The sequence below is a fragment of the Larimichthys crocea genome, chromosome VIII, assembly GCF_000972845.2.
Source record: "Larimichthys crocea isolate SSNF chromosome VIII, L_crocea_2.0, whole genome shotgun sequence".
Taxonomy (NCBI): domain Eukaryota; kingdom Metazoa; phylum Chordata; class Actinopteri; family Sciaenidae; genus Larimichthys; species Larimichthys crocea.
In genome coordinates this window covers 29,780,660-29,802,144 of record NC_040018.1, presented here as the reverse complement: position 1 = coordinate 29,802,144, position 21,485 = coordinate 29,780,660, and the positions used below count along the sequence as shown (strand labels likewise).

At 46.2% G+C, this 21,485-nt stretch overlaps 1 protein-coding gene across 4 annotated transcripts in view; it reads left to right on the top strand.

Moving 5' to 3' along the window:
* Positions 1 to 21,485, top strand: part of nav2a (neuron navigator 2a) — a 106,497-nt gene that overhangs the window by 58,324 nt on the left and 26,688 nt on the right. For all 4 annotated transcript variants that reach the window (XM_027281562.1, XM_027281563.1, XM_027281564.1 and 1 more), the window contains 3 exons: positions 6 to 114; positions 886 to 1,317; positions 6,814 to 6,936. In XM_027281562.1, the coding sequence (XP_027137363.1) occupies positions 6 to 114; positions 886 to 1,317; positions 6,814 to 6,936 (664 nt within the window). The remainder of the gene's footprint in view (positions 1 to 5; positions 115 to 885; positions 1,318 to 6,813; positions 6,937 to 21,485) is intronic.

The window sequence follows — 21,485 nt, the reverse complement described above, 5'->3', positions numbered from 1 at the left end:
CTCAGGTGAAGACCCAGAGACGCGGCGGTTGCGTACTGTCAAAAACATCGCAGACCTGCGGCAAAACCTGGAGGAGACCATGTCGAGCTTGAGAGGAACTCAGGTCACACACAGGTAAACGAGATCAGACGAGCTTGTCGGACTCTTTTACTTCTTTATTCTTTTATTTTCATCCCAAAGTCTCTTATAAAATGTAGAAAAACATGATTTAAACGTAGGAAGCGCAGCATAATTCTGCAGGGAAACATTTGAGAAGTTCTTAAAGTGTGTGTCGCCGTGGGAAAACAAAACTCTACTGTTTGGGGATCATCATCAAAGTGTAGCAGCGCCTTACAATGGCTGCCACAGCCGAGCGGTAAACAGGCCAAATCAGGCTGTTGGGGATTTGAGTCAGTGACCGGATCGCCTCATGATCAGCAGACTGTGTCCGTCCGAGCTTACAGGTGTTACCTCTTTTTCTTCCCGTTGCCGTCTCATCGTTTCCTTTGAGGGATCTTCTGCTTTGATCGCGGGGCATGTCTCTCGTGGCGTCTTTGATTCGGGTTTAGCTCTAATCACGTTCCCTCCCACGCGATTCTGACCTCTGCTCTGGCCTCGGTGCCTCCTCTAGATCTAGTTTAGGCTTTGCTGTCAGGTTCATCTGTCCTGTTTGAGACTGTCACAAAGGATCTCTTATCTTTACCTGTCTGTCCAGGAGATTATGTAGTTGGCTACTTCTCGTTTGTCTGAGCTAGAATCTGTGTGAGATTTCAGTTTGGACGGAGAGATCAGCCTTTAGCCAAGAAGCATTTGATCTGTTGGTGTTGATCTCTTGTTTTAACTTGTTTTTATCTGGAACTAGACGTAGGGATTTGATTCGTTTGAAACATTTCATCTCTGTCTCAGCACCTTGGAAACAACCTTCGATGGCAGCGTCACCACGGACATCAGCGGTGGCAGCGGTGGCGGCAGTGGGAGCAACAACAGCGGAAGCAGCCGGAGCATCCTCAGCCTCACTTCTACCCGCCCTTCCCTGTCGTCATGGCGACTGGGCCAGTCTAGCCCTCGCCTGCAGGCAGGCGACGCCCCCTCTATGGGAAACAGTTACGGCAACCGGGGGGTCGGCGGCAGCCAGGGAGGAGGAGGACGTTACCTGTACCCCGGGCACCTGCGGCGGCAGCTCGCCGGCAGGGGAGGAGCCCTCTGCAGCGTGGACCTCGGAGACAGAGCCGGGGAGGACATCGACCTGGACAGCATCTCCATGGAGGTCACTGGATACATGAGCGACGGAGACGTGCTGAGCAAGAACGCCGCGCGCCCTGATGACGTCAACAGCGGGTAAGTGGATTACACTGAGCTTGAAATCAATAATATCAGTCGATGAACAGAAAATGACCACTGTTCATTTATCAAACAAAAATACCAAACATGTAAGTAAGTATTAGAAGATAAATATATCTCCAATATGTTCTTAAATGAGAGATTTGTACATTTTGTTTATTCACCAAGTTCACAGCATGCAGAATAAGTGTGCATGTGAAAGATGTCGTCCAAAGGGGTTTGTTAATGTAATGCATTGAGTCAATAGACCTTATGAGGCCAGCTGCAGTCGGGTAAAACCTGTTTTTGAACCTGTTTTTTTGTGGCGTGAGGTTTTGGTTTTGGTCGCGATGGGTCGCAGCCTCCTGCTGGAGGGGGAGTGTCTTATTCCAGCTGCTCCAGCGTGAGGATGAGTTGCTTTACTCTAGAACACATCTTTCTTTTTTGGATCGTTGTTGGACAGAACATGCAGATTTAAAACATCACCTTGGCTCACCGTGCACTGATTTCATAGACTAAACTTTTAATAATCAGTTAACGAAGAAATAAATAGATGAATCAAATGAAAAATGTCATTAGTCGCAGCCTTAGAAAGAGCACATTTTGGTTGATGAGTGACAGAGTCGGCACACTAGCTGGGCTTTTGTTTGAGTAATTCGATTATTGTCATCACTTGCACTATTTGTCTGATAGATTCTGGCCAGTAAAGCAGATTATTGGTGGATAATTTGTTTATTCTGACATCCGTCGGTAGGCGAGTTTAAAAACTGTATTTCAGACACTTAAGTCTAACTTATATATGAGCGTCTCATCTTCTTCTGTGAGGTTATAGTTCATCATAACATGAAAGGATGAAAAAGACGAGATTCATGTGATCCGTGCGACCCCATAGGCTGTGATTTTACTTGAATGCCAGCGTGCCAGAAGAGGGCAGTATCGTTCCTCGCTCACTGCTCCTTCCTGTGATCCGAGCTCTAGATTACATCCCACAGTTCATCTTCAGCGGCACGAGCAACATTTATTCTGCGTCGCTCAGATCCCACAAGTATCCCATCTCTCTGTCTGCAGACACAGAAACGCTGATATCCTGATGCTCTCTCGAAGCCAGTGTCCGTGTTCTAACAGGCCCCCTTCATACCTCGGCCGTCACACTGTGCAATTTAAACCTCCGCTGTCATCGTTATTATCAGATGAAGTTGTGGGAAAAGGTGCCAACTCGCCTTCAGATGGCGTCGAAAAAAGCCAGAGACGGAGATGGCAGGGTCTGTGAAATAGAGCTGCTCCGGGGATTAGGTTGAGTTCAAATGAATGCAAATGTGGAAAAAGATTCAGTGAGCTCATCAAAGCGTGCTGATAAAAAAAACATATTACTTAAACCTGGAGTGGGAATGACTTCCTCTTGCCCCCATGGATTTGCACTGATTCACCATGCAGCCCTGAGGCAGCTGGAGAAGGCGAGCGAGCTAAGTGCTCTTGAAGTACCTGATACGTCTGAATCTTTGCTGAGCAGACAAAGGCTCGAGCCACAGCCACACCTGGACAGGTGAGTGATGAGAACAGGTGAGCGGAGCCGTTTGCTCGGCTCTGAATACTCTGTAATTAAAGGCTGTTTTCATCATTTTGTCTATAAAATGTGAGAAACTGAGTTTACCATTTAAAACAAACACAGACTGACGACCTCCCCCCACCACGCTCCACGGCTTCAGGCCATCTGAGCGCTCAGCTCCATCAAAGGTCTGTTAGCATCCACTAACTGGGATGTTTGCTCTGAGAGGAGCGCCGTTTGACTCTTTACCTTCACTAAAATGTCAATTCATGAGTCAGTTCATGCAAATCGTCACAGAAAGAAGATATATTTCCATCTTTAAAGATCTCTAGAGGTGCCGATTCATTACAATGACAAAAAGGACAGTGTAAAACTGTGGATTAGTGAACTTGTAACAAATAATTTTGACATTTATCCTGATGAAAGAAACGTCTGTTCTTCTTCAGCTGCAGATTGCAGCATTTTGACCCTTTACCTTCACTAAAATGTCAATTAAAGAGTCAGTTCATGCAAATAACAAAAGAAATAACACGTTTCCATCTTTAATGATCTTTAGAGTTTGCTTTTATTTGTCCAGGTTTTGAGATATTCGTCTCTGTGATCCAGGCTCAAAACAGTGGAGGTGAACGGATTTAATTTGTGCATCGAAATGACGCTGCGAAAACTACTAGATCAGAACAGAAAAAACAGAATTTTAATAACTGATTGATTGTTTTTTCAGTTTTTTGGTGTTTGTTGGACAAAAACAAATAAATGTCAAGACGTCTCCTCCTCTTCCGCTCGGGGAAAGAGTGATTTTCCATTATCGTCTTTGATTTTTATACAAAATTACAGTGAGATGAATCAAGAATAGAAACATCTAGAAGCACTCTGAGATGGACCGATCAGCATTTATCTTATTATTTCTGTCTTGATAGTTAATGTATTTAGTGCACAGACAACATGACTGATGACACCACATTTAGTATCTACATCTACATCTCCACCCCCCTCCTCTGTTTTTCCTTTTCGGCTTCTCTGGCCCTTAGAGACAAGAGAACCCCCCCTCCCTGCTCTGCACCAACTCCTCAGCTCGGGGGTATGTTGCCCGATCCACCCCTCTGCCCTCCCCCCTTCCCTCCTGTCCCTCCTATCCCTCCTCCAACCATCCACAGACAGACCCAACCTCCAGCCAGGAGGCAAAAGCATGTGGAGCTGTGTGGAGAGAGGCTGCATACCAACACACACACACAGTCAGGATACACATGGACACGTAATCTATGCACGGAGAGTTCAGTGATACCGTTCACCCACTTCTGATATCACCATGATCAAACACGCTCTCACCTGGTGATATTATTCATGCACACACGCACAGGTTCAGACCTGATAACAGACAGTAGCCCAGACGGTTTGAAAACGGACACCTCTGCTTTGGAGATTTTAATCATCAGGGATCAACCTCTCACCTGGACTTGTTTGTTTTTGCTTCGGACTAACTGTTACCATGTTTGAGGCAGAAAGGTACGTCAACACAAATCCGAATCCGAGTGGTGTTGTTTTTTTTTTGCAGAGCGTGACATTTTGTGAATTCCCTCCTGTCAGCAGGGCAGCGCATGCATGGATGCATGCTTTCCTCAGTATGTTACATATTTCTGCAGTTTCGTTGACTCAAGAACTTTTGCTTCTGTTAGTCTCACGGCTGTGTAAACTCTACCTATCTGCTCGGCTGCAGCTCGTAAACCGTCTTGTTTGGACACGTTTCTCCCGCTGCAGAAGGTTACAGGTTAACAGGCATTTGAAACAGGAGGATAGGGAGGCCCGGTTACTCATTAGTGTGATGTGTGTGTGTGTGTGTGTCCAAGGTGACTTTGCTTTGGGATGATGGATGCCTCTTATCGAGGACAGCGGACCCCCCTCAGAGCGGATCCTCTGTCAGAGTTGAGCTGTGTTCATTGTCTGTTGTCTCTTTTGTTTTCGTGCCACACAAGTCTTCTATCAGTTATATCAGCGCTTTATCATACGATTCTTTCAAAACATATAAATATTTGGTGTAAGGCATTTTGTAGTATTATTTATTTAACCAGGTAAGTCCAGGTGAGATTAAAAAAATCTATTTTCCAACCAGGTAAGTCCAGGTGAGATTAAAAAAATCTATTTTCCAAGGGAGTCCTGCTCAAGATAGAAGTGACACATCATTTTAAACAGCATACACACATAAAAATACAAGAAAAACACACATTTATAGTCCTATACCGCAAAATAATCCCAATTCCTTCATATAATACCTAATAAAAACATTATAACACATAAAAACAAACATTACATGATATAAACTAACACTTACAGGTTCATAGGCAGTTTTCTTTATCTGGGTTTGGAGGTAGTCAAAGTCCTCTTTGTTGCTCCAGCTCTTTGCTGCATGGCAACAAAATGCTGAATGTCCATGTTTAGTTTGGGCTCTTGTTAATGGTTAGCAGGCTGCCCCGCTACCAGACGGCCTGAGAGAGTAGCCGCAGCTTTCATTCCGCTTTCGTGTCGCGGTGAGGGGGAAAAGTGCAACATCTGGTACTTTTAAGGTTCAGCAGCTGAAATAGAGTTATATCCATACTGCTGCAACAAATCAATCCCAGCCTCAGTCAGTGAATTATCACGGCCGTTTTAGCGTCTTTTAGCTCCTTGTTTTGACGTTCCAGCCCTGATAAACCCTCAGGAAACAAAGTGATATAACATCTATCAACTCAGGATGTTGACAGAGACCAAACCTGAGCTAAAAAAAGGAGTGAATATTGCACTTAAATTCATCAGATGAACACAACTCCAGATTAATACTAATGTTGCTCAATTCACAGCAACTTCACAAGGTGATGACGCGTCACCGTCGTGTTTTTGAATTCAGGATCTTAGCCGGAGCTCTGAAAATGAAAACCGCCGCGGTCAGTCCAGCATCTGCACAGGTTTTGCTCTCCGCTCTCGGGGGTTGCCGTTAATTTTCCGTCCCGCGGCTCAGACGCTGATTCTGCTGGTTACACAAAGGAGCTCTGTCTATAGGAAACACTGCGCTCTGTGTATACTGTATATACATGTAGGTTTAAATGTGTGTGTGTGTGTGTGTGTGTGTGATGGGTTGAGATCCACACAGAGATAACACACAGAGTGTTTTAGTGCTCTGGCTTATTTATCTACTCCGCTTAGCTGCAGAAACAGAATCGTGGCAGCGCCACATAGAAAGCATTCACGGGTCTCGACTTTAAATCAGCAAACATTCATTCATTGAATTACACCTGAGGTAAATGAGTCAATATTTAGTTCCATTAGGAATCTCCTCCATGGGCAAATATTTGGGGAATTAGTTGGTGTTGTTTTAGTTTGAACGGGAATGTTTGTGTAAGTGTTCGAGGCCCCGGCGTCGGCTTCAGACTGTAACTGCTGCTAACGGTCAGTCTCTGACTCCAACAACCAATAAATCAACTCCCTCTGAATGTAATTCTCAGTTATGAAATGAAGTGAATGGCCTACTTAGCCTGTACTTACATATACAGTGTATTTTTAGCTTCTCTTAACGTTCAGCGACTCAGTCAATCATAATCTCCCAGCCTGGAGTAGATGATGGACTCCAACATAAAGAACAGACTCGTCCTCTGTCGACTGAGCTGCCGCTTCCTCTTACAGGCCGCTGTTGTTCGCCACATGACAGTAATGTGTCTTCAGTAAGATAGTTTGGTGTTGCCGACTCGTTTGGGTCCTGATTGATGAGAGCTTTGCCTCGGCCGGAAAACTAGATGGATGTGGCCTCCTCCTCCTCTGTATACAACAAAAGCAGCTCTGAGAAGAAGAAGAGTGTGTTACCTCCGGCCAAAGCCTTAAGACAAAGTGTGGTTCTGCACGGCTTCCAATCATCCTCCCCAAGACCTTTAATTGCGTGTCTTACAGCTGCTTCATGGTGACTGTATGTAACGTGCTTTGTTGTGTGTGTTTCTTTTTTGCAGCTACATGACTGACGGAGGTTTGGGTCTGTACACGCGGCGCCTGAACCGCCTCCCCGACAGCATGGCCGCCGTCCGAGAGACACTGCATCGAAATGCGTCGTCAGGACAGGGAGATGCCGACAGGTAAGGCTGATTTCTTAAAGGGAACATCCACCCAATTATTGTCTTTCACTTGGAAATGATCCATGAAATGCGCCAGGCGAGCAAAGGTGAGCGCGAATGACTTTACACTGAGTTTGTAGACACTGTGGCTCAGGTGGTAGAGCGGATTCCCAGAGTCCAGTCTGTCCTTGGGCGACTTACTGAACCCTAAATTTCTCCCGCTGGCTGTGGGAGCTTAATTCATGGTGACTGCTTTGGATAGCAGTTGGCATCTTGCATGGCAGCCTCTGCCATCAGTGTAAGATTGGTTTCTGTCTGTTTTCTGTCTCTGCAATGAATTATCTATTGCTGCATAGGTTTTTTTAGCTTCTTTTAGCTCCTTGTTTCGGTTTTCCAGCTTCCAAACTCAGCAACAGCCCTGATAAACCCTCAGTCGTCTGCATCAGTGTGTGTTAAATACATAAAGTCCATTTACCATTTACTTTTGGTTTTGGTTGTAATGTTGTGGCGTACCTGACGCTATAGGTGCAGTGAAGGTATGTTGTCTCGTTCCTTTCGGTGTCATCTTCCTTTATTCAAATATTTGCCGGTTTAAAACAGTGTTCATGGTTCAACGGGGTAAAATGGAATTTGAGCATCAGCGTTGGTTGAAATGCTGCTTCTGTTCTGTTTGATTGATTTTTAATGGTCGACTGACACAAAAATAAACCGAGCAACCGCGTCGTCATCATGTCCTCGGTTTTGTTTAATGTTAGCAGAGTATCGTGCTCGTGAAAACACCCCACTGTAATCAGAAGCATTGAAAAATAGACTAAATATTGCACAATATTGGGCTGAGACACAATGATTTTGCACAGACTTGTATGATGATGATGATGATGTTGTAACCGAGCTCTGTGCAACACCGCTGACATATCAACTGATCCTGGATGTCAGTGGAGAGCAGCAGCAGCATGTGTTCCTGTCGGCCACGGCACGCAGTAAAGTGAGAGGATCCGTGGGACTTTCCAGAGTGTTCGTGTCGTGTTTTTGGTGCGATGCTTTCGGGGTCTTTGTCCTGTCACGGAGATGGAGAGGGATTTGGTGCCCGGCTAATTGACAGACGGAAATGGATGCAGGCCGAGCAGAGCCCCGCCGTGTCGCGAGTGAAGGATGGGGGGGGGTTGACGGAAAGATAGGGAGAGCAGAGGGGGGGAGGGAAGGAGCTTGATATGAAGATGGACTGCAGAATGGAGGGATGAGATAAAGGCCTGCCTCAATTTATATCCACCATTCATCAGCTTGTGATCTTTTATTTAAGAGAAATATTTCAGTTTCTTGTGCTTTACGGCGAGAAATGTTTCAAATTTGAAATAAAAGCTTCATAAAAGTCGCACAGACGGACGCGCTGACGTGTCCCGAGGTAGTCCTGAGTGCTTCAAGTGGCCCTTTCCCGTAAAAACCCTCAGGTGTGGCTGATTTCCTGTCCTCCAGACTTTTGACCTTCGCCCTCTCGCTGCCTCTTTACCCCCGCATGCAGACGCACTCATGTCAAACTTCTTTAGGTGGTACTTAACACAAACTGTCCCCTCGCCTCACCTTTCATCTCACCCCTTCTCTTAGCGCGCAGGACTCTCACCTTTCATTTCCTTCCTGCTTGTTTTGATTAGAGACCGCCGCAGTTAAAGAAACTGGAGAGCAATTAAACGATAAAAGTTTGGGGGGATTTCTCTTCTCTCCTCTTTTTTTTCTGCTTTCATGTTTCTCTGTGAGGTTTAATTGGCCGAGTGGGCAGATGTTACATTTTCCTCCAGAAACCTCACACAGCTTCATCGCTGCGTTCACCAGATCACAGAGACGTGGAAGGTAGAAGAGAGACGATGAGGTGACTCCCCTCCCCTGAAGGAATGTCTGATGAATGTGCTTTGCTTTGCTTTTAGTTTGGGATTAATTAGGACAGAGATGAGGGAAGCGGCAGATAAAAAGCATTAGCATAACAAACGGGGGGTGGGGGGTGGTGGAGCTGCAGGGGTAAAGAAGGGTGACTGGTTTCTCTCTTGTAAAAGATGAAGCTAATTTAATACATGACAGGAGGGGTTAATGGGGCAGTTGGAGGCAGGTGGAGGAGGGTGAGCCTTTCCTCTGCTTGTGTTTCTGACTTCTTGTTGCGTGTCGCGTGTGTGTGTTTTCATCTCCGAGGTGCGTGCGATCGGGGCGCGTGACGCGTCTTTGAACCTGTTATAGTTCAAATGCCTCTGGTTTGTGATGCGGGGGTGGGGGTGTTATGGAAAAAGGTGTCCGGTTTCAGCGTGGCAAACCTCGTGACCCCTGGCCGAGGAGGTCACAAGCTTCAAAGGGTCGTGGTTCCACAGTTAGGAGCCCAAAAACCTGTTAAGCTTTCACGCTGGAATCCTCCAGATCAAACCAAACCTGCACCGGTGAGGGATGCAGTTAGAAAAACACAGCGTCCAACGGCTTGTTCGGGATAATAACAGTACACATCATCTCATCAGCTCCTCTCGGAAGCGCGAAAACCGGCTCAACCAGCTGTCAAATGTATTTTAAACATCGCATGGAAGCCAACACGGCAAACAGACGACAACACTGAGTCATGGGGCTGCAGGACCTGCGAGGAGAGTAAACAGGCAGAGACAATAGAGAGTGGAAACTCGTTTGTGTGCGAGTGTGTTAGCATGCTTATCCCTGTCATTTATCTCTGCGGTGGTGGCAGGGGGGGGGAAGAGGAAGCAATCTATAACGGACTGTTTTCTGATTTAAATCCTCTTTGTTCGAGCAGACAAAGGAGAGGTCTTTGTGGTGCGAAGCCACCGTAGCTCTAAGTGTTAGAACACCCCTCCTCCTCCTCCTCCTCCTGCTTCCCTCCCTGCTTGCAGAGGAGCTGAAGGTATAATTCCTCTTCTCCAAACTGGAACATGAGCCCAAAAGAAGAGAGGAGAACACCGCGTAAACCGCTCAGTTTGAGGCCGACGACAGATGAAGAAGTGTATAAATCTTCATGAAGCAGTTTGCAGGATCCTACATCTGTGCAGATGCAGTCATTGCTGGCAGGATCAGGATTCATTGTCCTTCAGAAGAATGAAAGTGTCAGTGAGATAAAGACAGAAAGTCTTTTAGTCTTTTTTTGTTGTATTAATAAAAGTAGTCCATATGAGAAATGACAGACCAAATCATGTGACCGCTTCCTGAAGAAGATTATCGCCGTTACAAAGGCGTGTCAGGTCGAGCATTCGTTATCGAGAGCACCTATAAGTACCTCGACACGAGAGGGTTTAAATCAACACGAGAACACAGGACGGAGCTCCAAAGAGTCCAGATCACCTGCTGTGAGTGCAACAAGTTAGAGAAAGAAGAAGCACTATTTGTTTTTGACACTATTTTCGGGCCTTTTTGAGCCTTTATTGTAAAGTGACAGCTGAAGAAATGGCCACAGGTCGGAAACGAGCCCTGGCCTGCTGAATATGCAACCTTTGCATCTGCTGCTGTGCTGGCATCATGTGATGCTCGGACAGCAGGACACTCTTGTTCCACTGACAGATCCACTTTCCATCTGCAGGTGCCTGCACAAACACTCAGACAGCTGTCACTCACTCTAAGGCCTTTAATTGTCCTCTTCATTATCTTTTAATTGGAGCTTGAACGGCTTTTGTGAAGCACTTTGAATGGCCTCTTGTGTTTCAAAGCTACTGTACAAATAAAGCAGAATAAACTTGCCGTGCCTCGTGTTTGCGGAGCTAAGCCCGCATACAGTACTGTTTGTTCAGATGACGTGTTGACGCCGCCTCGTTCATCTCAAAACGCAAAGTGAATCTGGTACAAACTTTTAACCACAGCGCACAGCGACTTCATCGGCATCCCCGCTGCACTGGCAAAACAAAAAAATGCAAGCCTGCATTTCTCGTAGAGTGCATTGTAAAGCGAGTTGCATAATTCCTTTTGGATACATTTCCAGAGTTCTCTAGTTTAGTCTTAAACTCATGGATCTCTCTCTCAACTTCCCCACACAGCCTCTTTGGATTTACTCTCTTTACTTGCTAAACTTTAGTAACTCTGTGTTTGATGAAATGATGTTCAACCCTGGGAATAAAATGTCAGGGGGAGTTAACGGCACATTAAAGTCTGTGTAAAGTAAAAAATAAATCTGTGTTCTGAGTTTGTCAGACCAAAGAAGAAAGTGTTATTAACCACCCAGCCAAATTTGAATAATTAAAAATATCGACAAGTTTGCAAAAATGAATTCTCAGCTGCAGACCTGTGGGGGCGTGTCCTCTGAAGACGCTGAAGCCACGCCCACTCGCGTGAGCGGTCGAGCATCCATTTTGAAGCGACTGAAACGTGTCAGATGAGTTCAGAAAACGACATGACTAACTCTGAGCTCTCTGTCTCTGTGCTCAGGGTGGCCTCAGCGTGTCATCGAGCCACCCTTTAAGCACCGCCCACAAAAATCCTGAGACTGAAAACTGGTGAAAAACTGTTTGAACCTTCAACTCCACATTTCAGTAACATTTTGTTCAGTCTTTCCTAAAGTAACTGTCAGCTGTAGTTTTTAACACGTGTAACCGGTGTGAAGGCTAACCTGAAATGTTTTCCTGAAATACGATACATTCAGATTCAAATGATTTAGTCTGCCCTCATCACGATGTTGCTGATAAAACCTCAAGTAATGTTTGCTGAGGGTTCATTGTCTGTTGAGATTTCCACCTCATCTCAGGAGGCTTTTAATCCCACCTGCAACGCCACTTTGTTGTTCAGAGCTTGTCATACACACACTTCATGTAACGCACGCGTGCCCCGAGCCTCAATAAGTCATCGCACTTGTCTGAACATGAGCGCGTTCCCTGCTGGCCTCAGGTAGAGGAAGAGGCCAACAACACCTGGCGCTCTACCTGTCTCGCTCCCCTCTTTACTTACCTGTCTGTCTCTCCGTCTGTCCTCCGTGACCCCGCCTCCACCTGCTCCATTGGTTCAGCAAAGTGAGTGTTGTGGTTTGCCTCGAGGCTCTCTCTGTAATAATAATCACTGGATGGGTCTCCTCCCCTCCCTCTGTTCCTGTCGTTTCATAAGCCAGCGGTCTTGTTCCCCGTAGAACCAGCAGCCTATTTGTATGATAATCACATAACACGGCTTCATCTGCACTTTTACCCCCTAAACCACCCAACATTTGTCCTTGTTGGTCGGTCCCACCCCGTATTAAACTGTCAGTGCTGACTTCTCCCTGCAGTGTGTGGGTCTACCCAGTCTATGAAACACCGGGAGTGTTTGGTTGATGATGGCAGACGGGAGCGAGGGTGAGTCAGTGTTGGATTACCAGAATTCGTGGCTCCAGAGCAAAACGATGAACACACCTAAACCATCTGTGGTTGTTGGAGTTCGCAGGATATTTCACAATCATTTTCCATTACGAGACTCGAGAACTTTTGAGTTGGAACACGTTATTTTGTGAAGTCTGCTTGTCTTCTTACAGCAGAGAGGATACAAATTCGTTCTTTCTTGCTTGTAAATTCTGTTGAGATGAAAGTATGAACATTTTCACAGGACAGCAGACATGAAACCAAGAATCAGACTACATCATTTGGAAATAAAAGAATAAAAATCACACTGTCAAACTTTATTAACAATGTTTCAGTGCTCAGACGTTCAAAAAAGTTTGTTAGACCAAAGAAGAAAGTGTTATTAACCACCCAGCCGAACTGGAATGATTTAAACTATCGACAAGTTTAAGAAGTTAGGTGTCAAAATTTAAAGGGTAAAAATGAATTCTCAGCTCCAGGACTGTGGGGGCGTGTCCTCTGAAGACGCTGAAGCCACGCCCACTCTGCTCAGGGTGGCCTCAGCGTGTCATCGAGCCACCCTTTAAGGACCGCCCACAAAATCCTGAGACTGAAAACTGGTGAAAAACTGTTTGAACCTCCAACTCCACATTTCAGTAACATATCATTCAAAGTCTTTTCACAACTATTTTACAACATGTTTAATGTATTTTGAAAGAAATCTCTTTACACAGACTTTAATGAGGTGTCTAGTGCTCGCGAACGATATAGTAGCTCCTTGTACTTGGTTGTAATGTTGCAGTCACACCGGGATTTAACTGTAAGAGCGGGATCTGGAACAGTGTTGTGCCTGCAGAAGTAGAAGTCCGTTTACTTTGTTGCATGATAGCTTTGTTGAACTTGTCTTACAGCCAAACACTTGATAACAGACCACGATAGCCCAACGCCATTAAACTAAAAGCTTCCTACGTGCTGGAATATGGGTCCAGTCCCAGATGAGCATCAGAAAATCACATGCATGCACAGGTTGACAAGGAAAGTAACTTAAAATGAGCTGACGTCTTTAAGTCAAAGCAGGCTGATGCAATCTACGTCCAGAGAAAAAGAACACTGACTGAGAGGAGAATGTGTTAAACATTCGGTCTGAGATACAGCCGCACCTATCCATTGTCTGCCCTGGCCTTATCTTCTGCAATCACTTAGACTCACCACACACTTTATGCAACCCAACACTATACCACAAGATACCCAGACTCTCACACAGCCTTACACTCTGCCAGAATATTAAATGCTATAAATGCCTCCAAGCCAAGTTCATACTCAAAGTGTGTGTGTGTGTGTTTGTAATGAAGCCAGTCCAGAGAGGCGTTCTGAGGCACACCGGAGCAGTCTGAGACAGTCTGACCTGCAGTCTGTAGCTATTCGATTCAAGACGCGAGGTCAAATATGTTCCCGAGTTAATGATGCTCCCACGCACACACCCCACCCACACACCCCAGCTGCACAACGCTCCTCCACCTACGCTGCAAACATTTTAGTCTTATTCGCTCGTGGAAGTTTCATTGCTGTGAGATATTTTAACATGTTTCAAATACAAATACGCAATCATGTTTCAGTTAGACTCCTGGTCCTATCTAACCTGACTGTGTCATCGGAAACTGTTTGGAAAAACCAAGTGAAACCATGTAACGAAGTCAAACTCTCACCGAAGAAGAGCGAAAACATGTTTTACATCCACGAGAGTCTGCGGTGTCGTTGTTTGGTCTTCCTTCAGTGTCAAGTTCTGTCACAACTGATGCTGGCGGCTTCTGTTCTAACCTCCTCAGCAGCTGACGTTGTTGTTTTCGAGCAAACAGACACATCATCACGTACTCCTCGTGTTAAATCGCGGCCGTGGCTCATCCCGTAGTTGTCAGTTGTTCCATACAGGAGGCTGATTGGTCGGTTACCGCTTACACTGCAGCCTGATTCTTCTAGATCTCATGATTTCGTGATCTGGCGAGTCCGGCTGCCTCGCAGAGTTAGGGCATAAAATATTGCGAATAGTCCGACTGCACTGTCGGGGTTTTTGTTCCATATTTTTCTAGCGTGTCCTCATATAGAATAAATTTGCTCCACCACATGCATGTGGGAGGAATTAATTAGAATTAATCGTCTTGATTTACACGGAGAGAAGAGGAAGAAATGATCGATGTGGACGGACCGACAGTTTGTTACGAGACGAGAGAGCCAGAGCCAGACTCCTGAGATAAAGGAGAGATGTTTCAGTTGCCATGGATACTGTATCAGCAGACCATCTTTCCTCCCTGTGGGCTTTTAACAAGCACACCTGCCTCGCCCTAGGAAACACACACACACACACACACACTCGCTCTCTAAAGAGGGTGGGACTCTCACTCAGGTAACTGAGGGTTTTTCTCCAACACATTCTCTCTTTTTTTAAGTCAAACAATGAAGCTGCACCATCCGCGGCGCTCTCTTGATCTTTGCACTCGCCATTCACATTAGTCGTATTATTTGTTCCAGCTTGTTTGCATTCTTTCAGTTTTTGTGTCTTTGCTTTATTTGCTCAAAGCAGCGGAGATGTAGAAATGGAAAAAATCTTGATATCCGTCAAAGCTTTCAGGCCGGATTCAAAACCAGGACGTCTTAACTGCAAAGTACACGAGCCTCCGCCAAGTGAACCGAGCCAAGGGAAACACAGAGGGTCATAGGCTCTGTCCCGTGTCTCTGGTCCAGTTTGGAGTCCGAACAAGGTCACCAGGAGGAAACGGAGAAAGTAGAGCAAAGCAGCAGCAGAGCACGTTGGACTTTAATTCATCTACTCTGAGTGGTTTGTGGAGCAGGGTAAGTTTTAATCCTCCACCCCCTCCACCCTGAGTGATATTTTCCTGTGAGATCAGGGAGTCAGCAGGTTCGTGCAGGTTGCGGCTTTAGAGCGACTGGATAAAGTCGATCATTCATGTTTCGCCGTGCGAGCTGCAGGAAAAGCTCGGGGGAGGACAAGAGTCTCGCATGCGAGAGGTTTCATGTCATGGACTCTTGAACTGTAACAGGCTGCAGACCCACATATTGGTAAGATTCAGCCCCACGGGCCTCAGACGGTGTCATTCACATGGGAAAATGTCTGATTTTAACCCTTTAAGTCACAGTTTTGTCTGACATCATGCATCAGGTTAATCCAGCTTGTTGTTGAAGCTGTATCTGTGTCTGAGTGCATCTTTAAATGGGTGCACGAGCTGCAGAAATGCTGTTTAAATGTAACCATGTGGCATTTACACTGAATCTCAGTTTGCACATTTGGTATTTTTGGAAACTTTAGGATCTCTGCAGGAGTTTAAATGAAAGTTTGATGGGTTTGAGCTTTGTTTGGGGTCAAATATTGAGCTCAGACTGCCAGTAACCAATCCAGAGTTTCTGTTAATAATTGACTATCAGTGTATTTTATGATATAGAAGTGAGTTTTCTGCATTTTGACAGCTGCTTCTTTTATATAAACGAATATAAACCTTTATTTTAGGCACATCTTCGCGCCGTGTGACTAAATATTGAGTTCAGACGGCGACGCGACCGAGAGCAGCTGTGGAAAAACAGGTGGCTCGAAGTTAAGAGAAAGTTTTATTTCCTCATAATGGATCATCATCTGTCACCTGGAGACACTTTAAAAGGTTTTAAACCAGATGAGCATAAAAGAGGACAGATTCTGGCCAAAGTGTGTCTTTATCTTTTAGGTTTTATTATCCCCGCCCCCCTCGGGATCCCATGACCCCCTTTTTTTTGCAGAGCACAGGTGTAGAGGCAGGAGTTACGACCTTGTGTTTCATTCTAGCATGGAGGCGACAATAGGTCGGCTTGTATGCAGTGTGTGTTTGAGTAGTGCATCCACACATGCGTGAGAAATTCCACGTTTGTCCCAGTGGGCTTTTAAATTTTGGTGGACGGAGCACGGCGGAGTCGTGTGCTCGCGCTCGGCGGTGCATGTGAAGAGTTTTTAGTGTGTTTTCATCGTGGATCCGGGTCAGTCGGTCCAGTCTAAAGGGGGGAGTGTGTGTTTACACATCAAACACAGAGCGAGGGAGAGAAAAGAGACGAGTCAAAGGGAAATCTGTGTGAAAGAGAGGCAGCCACGGGGATCTAAATGCTTTGATAAATTCTCTGAGCGTGGATCGCAAACGGGACAATGGGAGCAGAGACAGGAAAGAGAGAGAGAGAGAGACATTCCTGAGTGTGTTGTCCGGTTCAGTCCTGTCATTTCTCGTCAGTGCAGGGACAGCTGTGTCATTTTCATACCACACAGCTCCTGGCTCTGCGGCCTGGAATGTGCCGGGTCCTGTCCCAGCGCCCCCCTTCACTTGGCCCGTTCAAAAATAAGGTGGCTGCAATCATTCAGAATCGACAACACTGCGTTTTGAGTCTAGATATTCCCTATTTTTCCCGATGACATCCAGGTAATAAAGGCACCTGGTATGCACTTCACACTTTATTACACCTTATTAGCCGGGAGCTCGCCTGGATTAAAACACGTTTAAACACTGATGTACATGTTTCTGAACCCGGAGGCCAAAGAGCAGCTGCTGCTGTGAGAGTTTCTCTGCAATACAGCAAAACTGGCAAAGCAACGTAACGGCAGCACCCGCGGGAAACATCCTTTCAGTTTGGTCCTATATCACCTTTAGATTCCCAATAACATCATTTACATAAAAATCCGATGCCTGTTTGAACACGCAGCGTTCTTAAAACTGTTTTTCTGTATTCCAAACTCTGTCTTCTAGGTTTAAGCGGTGAAGCGAGCGCTGAACGCAGGGCGTGTTGTGATGAGAAGGCAAAAGTGTCATATTCAGATAAACGGGAGAAAATAAAAGTTTATGACGTTGGTTGACGGTGACAAACTGCTGGCGTGGTGAAAGATGAAGCTGGTGTGTGATTGTGGTTGAAATCAGCATCACAAAATATGTTAACCTTCATTTTCATCCAAAGTCGCTGGCGGTAATTTATTTTGACAACACAATTCTGTGAAAGTGTAACACAGTATGATCCCGTCATCACTCGGAGAGGATCTTTGTTGGTCGTGACCCAAACGAGGATGAAAAAAGTGGCTCGTCTGCTCAGATTCCCAGTTCTGTTTACATCAGATAGTTCTTGATTTATTTAGTTCTTGTGCAGTAGAAGTTTGGCCTCTTGAAATAAAGAAACATATTTATATTCCTCAGAGCGAGGCATCAAACAAGGCTATCAAGCCGCGATCATCGAGATCCGATTCCGCCGAACATCGACATCACGTTGTATCGTGACCTGTGAGAGAAACTTGTTTTTCATGTTCCAACATTATGCAAATCAGATTCCAGGGTAGTCGTAAACATGATTTACATGTCCGATGGCCATGATAAGTCTGTTTGGTAACTGTCAGCTCATCCGTGATGTCTGCTAACCCCGAGGGCGAGAAGTCAAAGATACAGTCTGTCAAAATCCTGCCCTCTTCCTCCCCCCAATCTGTCAGTCAGTCTGTGTGGACAGAGACAGACAGAGACAGAGATTTCTGGAGGTTATATGATCCAGCTGCATCGCGAGGACCAGTAGTCGCCCCTCAAACACAGGAAATCCCCTTACTTCTGCTTTGCGGCTCTGTTGTGGCCGCATGTCTGTGTGTATATATCTGCGGCGCAGATCCTGTGTGCATGTGCCAGAGCCGGACCGGGATTTTCATGGAGGAGGGTTGGGGGGGAGGGGGGTGGGGGTTACAGTACCGCAAGGGCCAACCAACCCATCAACCGACGGACCGCAGTCCCGAGGGACGCGCACAAGAAAAGTTAAACAAACACAACCACGGCCTTTTTCTCAGGACGCTTCCAGACACTCCTATTGGCCGACCCACAAGGCAGATTCTTGTTTTTTCATTGGTCCCCTTGCCTTTCCCCCCCCTCCCTCCTCCCTCCTCTCTGCTCTTCTCTTTAAGGAAGCTTTTGGAGGTTTGGCCTCTGAACTTTGACCCCTTTGGGAAAGCTTTCTAAAGAGACCCGGCGAGAGACGAGGTTCCTCTCCTCCTCCTGTGGAATGTCTTCGTTTTTTGGTCCCTTCTCTGACGGGTTTACAGGCCGTTTAGCCTCTTCACAGAGGGTCAGATGAAGTGTTGTGTCATCCTGGTGAATAAGAAGCTTACCCGCAAAGGTTTAAAGTGCACACTGCAGCTGATTTTAAAGGCTCAGTTCACCCAAAATCCCATTTTATTTTCATTGCAACTCACCTGAAAGAGATGATTTGTGACCCTTTTAAGAGGAGGAGTGAGAGTCTTCCCCTCATGGTGATGATCCATTAGTTGTCGGCCTTGTCAGCCTGCGTTTGGCCCCCACTTCCTCCCGGGGGCAGCCCACAGTTAAGGCCTCCGTCTCCCTGTGATTGGCCGTGGAGGGCTCGGCGGTTGTTAACTGGCGGGTTGCTTTGCCAGCAGGAGGCTGTGGGCTGGGCCACGCCGCTTGGCCTGATCTCTAATTAGCACTGGCTTGTCAGCTAGTCAGGGTGGATCTGTCTGGGAAATTGCAGACTCTGTACACACACACACACATAAAGCATAGCTGGGAAACACACAGGAAAGCAGCAAAGCGGAGGCTGAGGATTGTCCTTCAGTCTCAGAGAGTTCGTCTGTGATCATGTGGCTTCCACTTTGTGTCGTGCCGTTTGATTCCTGCTCAGGCTGAAGTGGCTTATTTAGGGCTCGGGGTGTGTTTGTGTGTGTCTTAGTGTGCTTCTATTAGTGGTGTGGCTGCAGCAGTGAAGTGGTTAACAGTCCCGGGGGGAGGCTCATGTTACCAGCAGCAGGGCAGGTCCTTCTCTCCTCTCTCTAACCCCCCCACAACACAGTTTCTCTCTCGGTTAGAGCAGAGAGAGACGAACAACGCCCGAGGGATGAAGCATCAGTGCAACGAGCGACAAAGGAGCTCGATCTAGGAACGCTGCCAGGGCGAGAGAGAGAGGGCGAGAGACACTGGGAAAGCTCTCAGAGAGAGAGAGAGAGAGGGAGGCAGACAGAGAGGGAGTGGGAGAGATATTTGTCTGTGTGAACTCTCTCAGCGGCATGAAGTCATGAAGCTCTCTGTACAGCTCGGCATTTTCCCGCAGCGCTCCGGTTCCCACGGCAACACAGGCACCCTGACCAGGTAGATGCATATGCGTGTGTGTGTGTGTGTGTGTGTTTATGAGTGTGTGTGTGTGTCAGTGAACTTTTGTCCTCCTTGTAATGATCACTGGTTTAGTGCAAGATCAGGAAGCGTTGAGATCTTTGTGGGTTTGTATATGTGTGTTTCCACATATATTTGTTTTATTTCTCTGTGTGTGTGTGTGTGTGTGTGTGTGTGTGTGTGTGTGTGTGTGTGTGTGAGGTGGAGGGGGGGTGGGACTTTCCCCTGTGGCTGTATGGACAAGTTAAGACGGTTGCGGTCACTCTAAATCTCTCAGCACCCCTCAGCTCGTCTCTCCGCGCTGCTGCTGCTGCTGCTGCTGCCACCGCCGCCTGATTTATTCTGCCGCTGAATCCAGGAGGAAGTGAACTTCCCTTCCCTCTCCGTCTCTCTCCCTCTCTGTCTGTCTGTCTGTCTGTCAGGTTGTTTGCAAGGTTCAGCTCAGAAAGCTGCAGATGTATTTTTGGCAGCAGCAGCAGCTGATTAGATTCTGGTGGCGGTAATCTGAATCTGGGATCGGAGCCATCGAACGTTCTTTTGTTTTTGTTTAGTTTATTGAAGCCGTAATTATGATGTTGTGTTCATGTCGGCGGTGGGAAACAGTCTGGACTTCCAAGTCGGCGCTCGCTGTATCGATTTTTGTTGTCTTGCTCGTCAACAGATGAGCGGTGAGTGACAGCTGATGTCTTTTTTTTTGAAGGTGTGTTTCTGTATCAGCGAGTCTCGACAAAGTGTCAGACTCAGTTTGTTCCTCATCTTTAGGAAACTGCATATTAATCAGGCAACGTGTCTGCTTAGCTGCTCGTGACACCACCAACGTTAAAAAAACATGCAGACATGTTGCTGTTGATTGCAAAGTTGGTTTCGACACACAACGAATTTGCTTCGGTGAATTGGTTCATAACAACAACAAACATAGTACGAGAAAAACATAAATAAAGATTCAAATTCTGCAAGTCATGAAGCATGAATAGAGATTAAAAGATGTTATGAAGACAACAAAAAAGAGTTTCAGTGAAAGAGACGTGCAGGAATAAATGTGCAAAGTTCACGATACGAAGAACAAAGAATATTTGCAATGTGCACAAGATGTAGTTTGGATGAGTTAGTTGATAATCGGTTGATTTGTTGGAAATAAATCCACAGTTTTTATAATCAATCAATCAGCTGCTCAAATGTGAGTCTTTTGTTTCAGCACAACTGTCTCCAACAGTCTGAAGACGTCGTCTCGGACTCAGTTTATTGTCAAAACATGATCAACAGTTTCATTTCTGAATGAATGGAAATGATGTGTGACTGCAGAGTGTGTGTGTGTGTGTGTGTGAGACAGGTTTTTATGTATCATTAGTCTGAAGTGAACTGACGGGTAGTCTGACAACACCAGCTCTGTGTGTGTGTGTGTGTGTGTGTGTGTGTGTCCCCTCCGGTGCAGCCAACCCTGTGCACTGGCCGTCACCATCAGCCTCCCTCTGGTCCTTTCAGAGCGATGTTTGCCAACTGGCCGAGCTTCCTGTCCCCCCCACAGACTCCCAGCGGACACACACACACACACACACACACACACACACACACACAAATACCCTGCATTAACTCCCGGCCTGTTTGCGCTGTTCAGATGGGTCTGTTTGAGCAGCTCCAAGACACACACACACACACAAACACACCATGATGTCACCCCTCCGACAAGCCTTTGTTCGCATGATAGACAACCCCATTCAGCCTGTTTGCGTGCAAGTGTGTGTGCGTACCCGAGTTGAAGCCAGTTCAGATGGAGAATAAAGAAGGAGAGTCACCAGGCAGTCGGAGACGCCGGATCCGTCTTTTGATAAATCTTTTTATTTCCGTCCATTTCATAGATTTGATTCTTTCCATAGAACACACACACAGAACCTCATACTTCCTTCCTTGTAAAACAAAGATTATTCCTTTTACTGAGACAAATATATTTGTTCGTGTTGTGTTCGTCTCGAGGCTCTGCTCAGTGAATTTACTGTCTCTCCCTTCAAAGAGCAATTAAACATGTTCCCCAAAGAGCCGAGTGCAATCCCCCCTCGTCCACTCCGCTCTGCCAGATTTATTGTTCGAGGAGTATTAAAGTCTCTCTGTGCTCTGCTTGCTGTGTGTGTGTTTC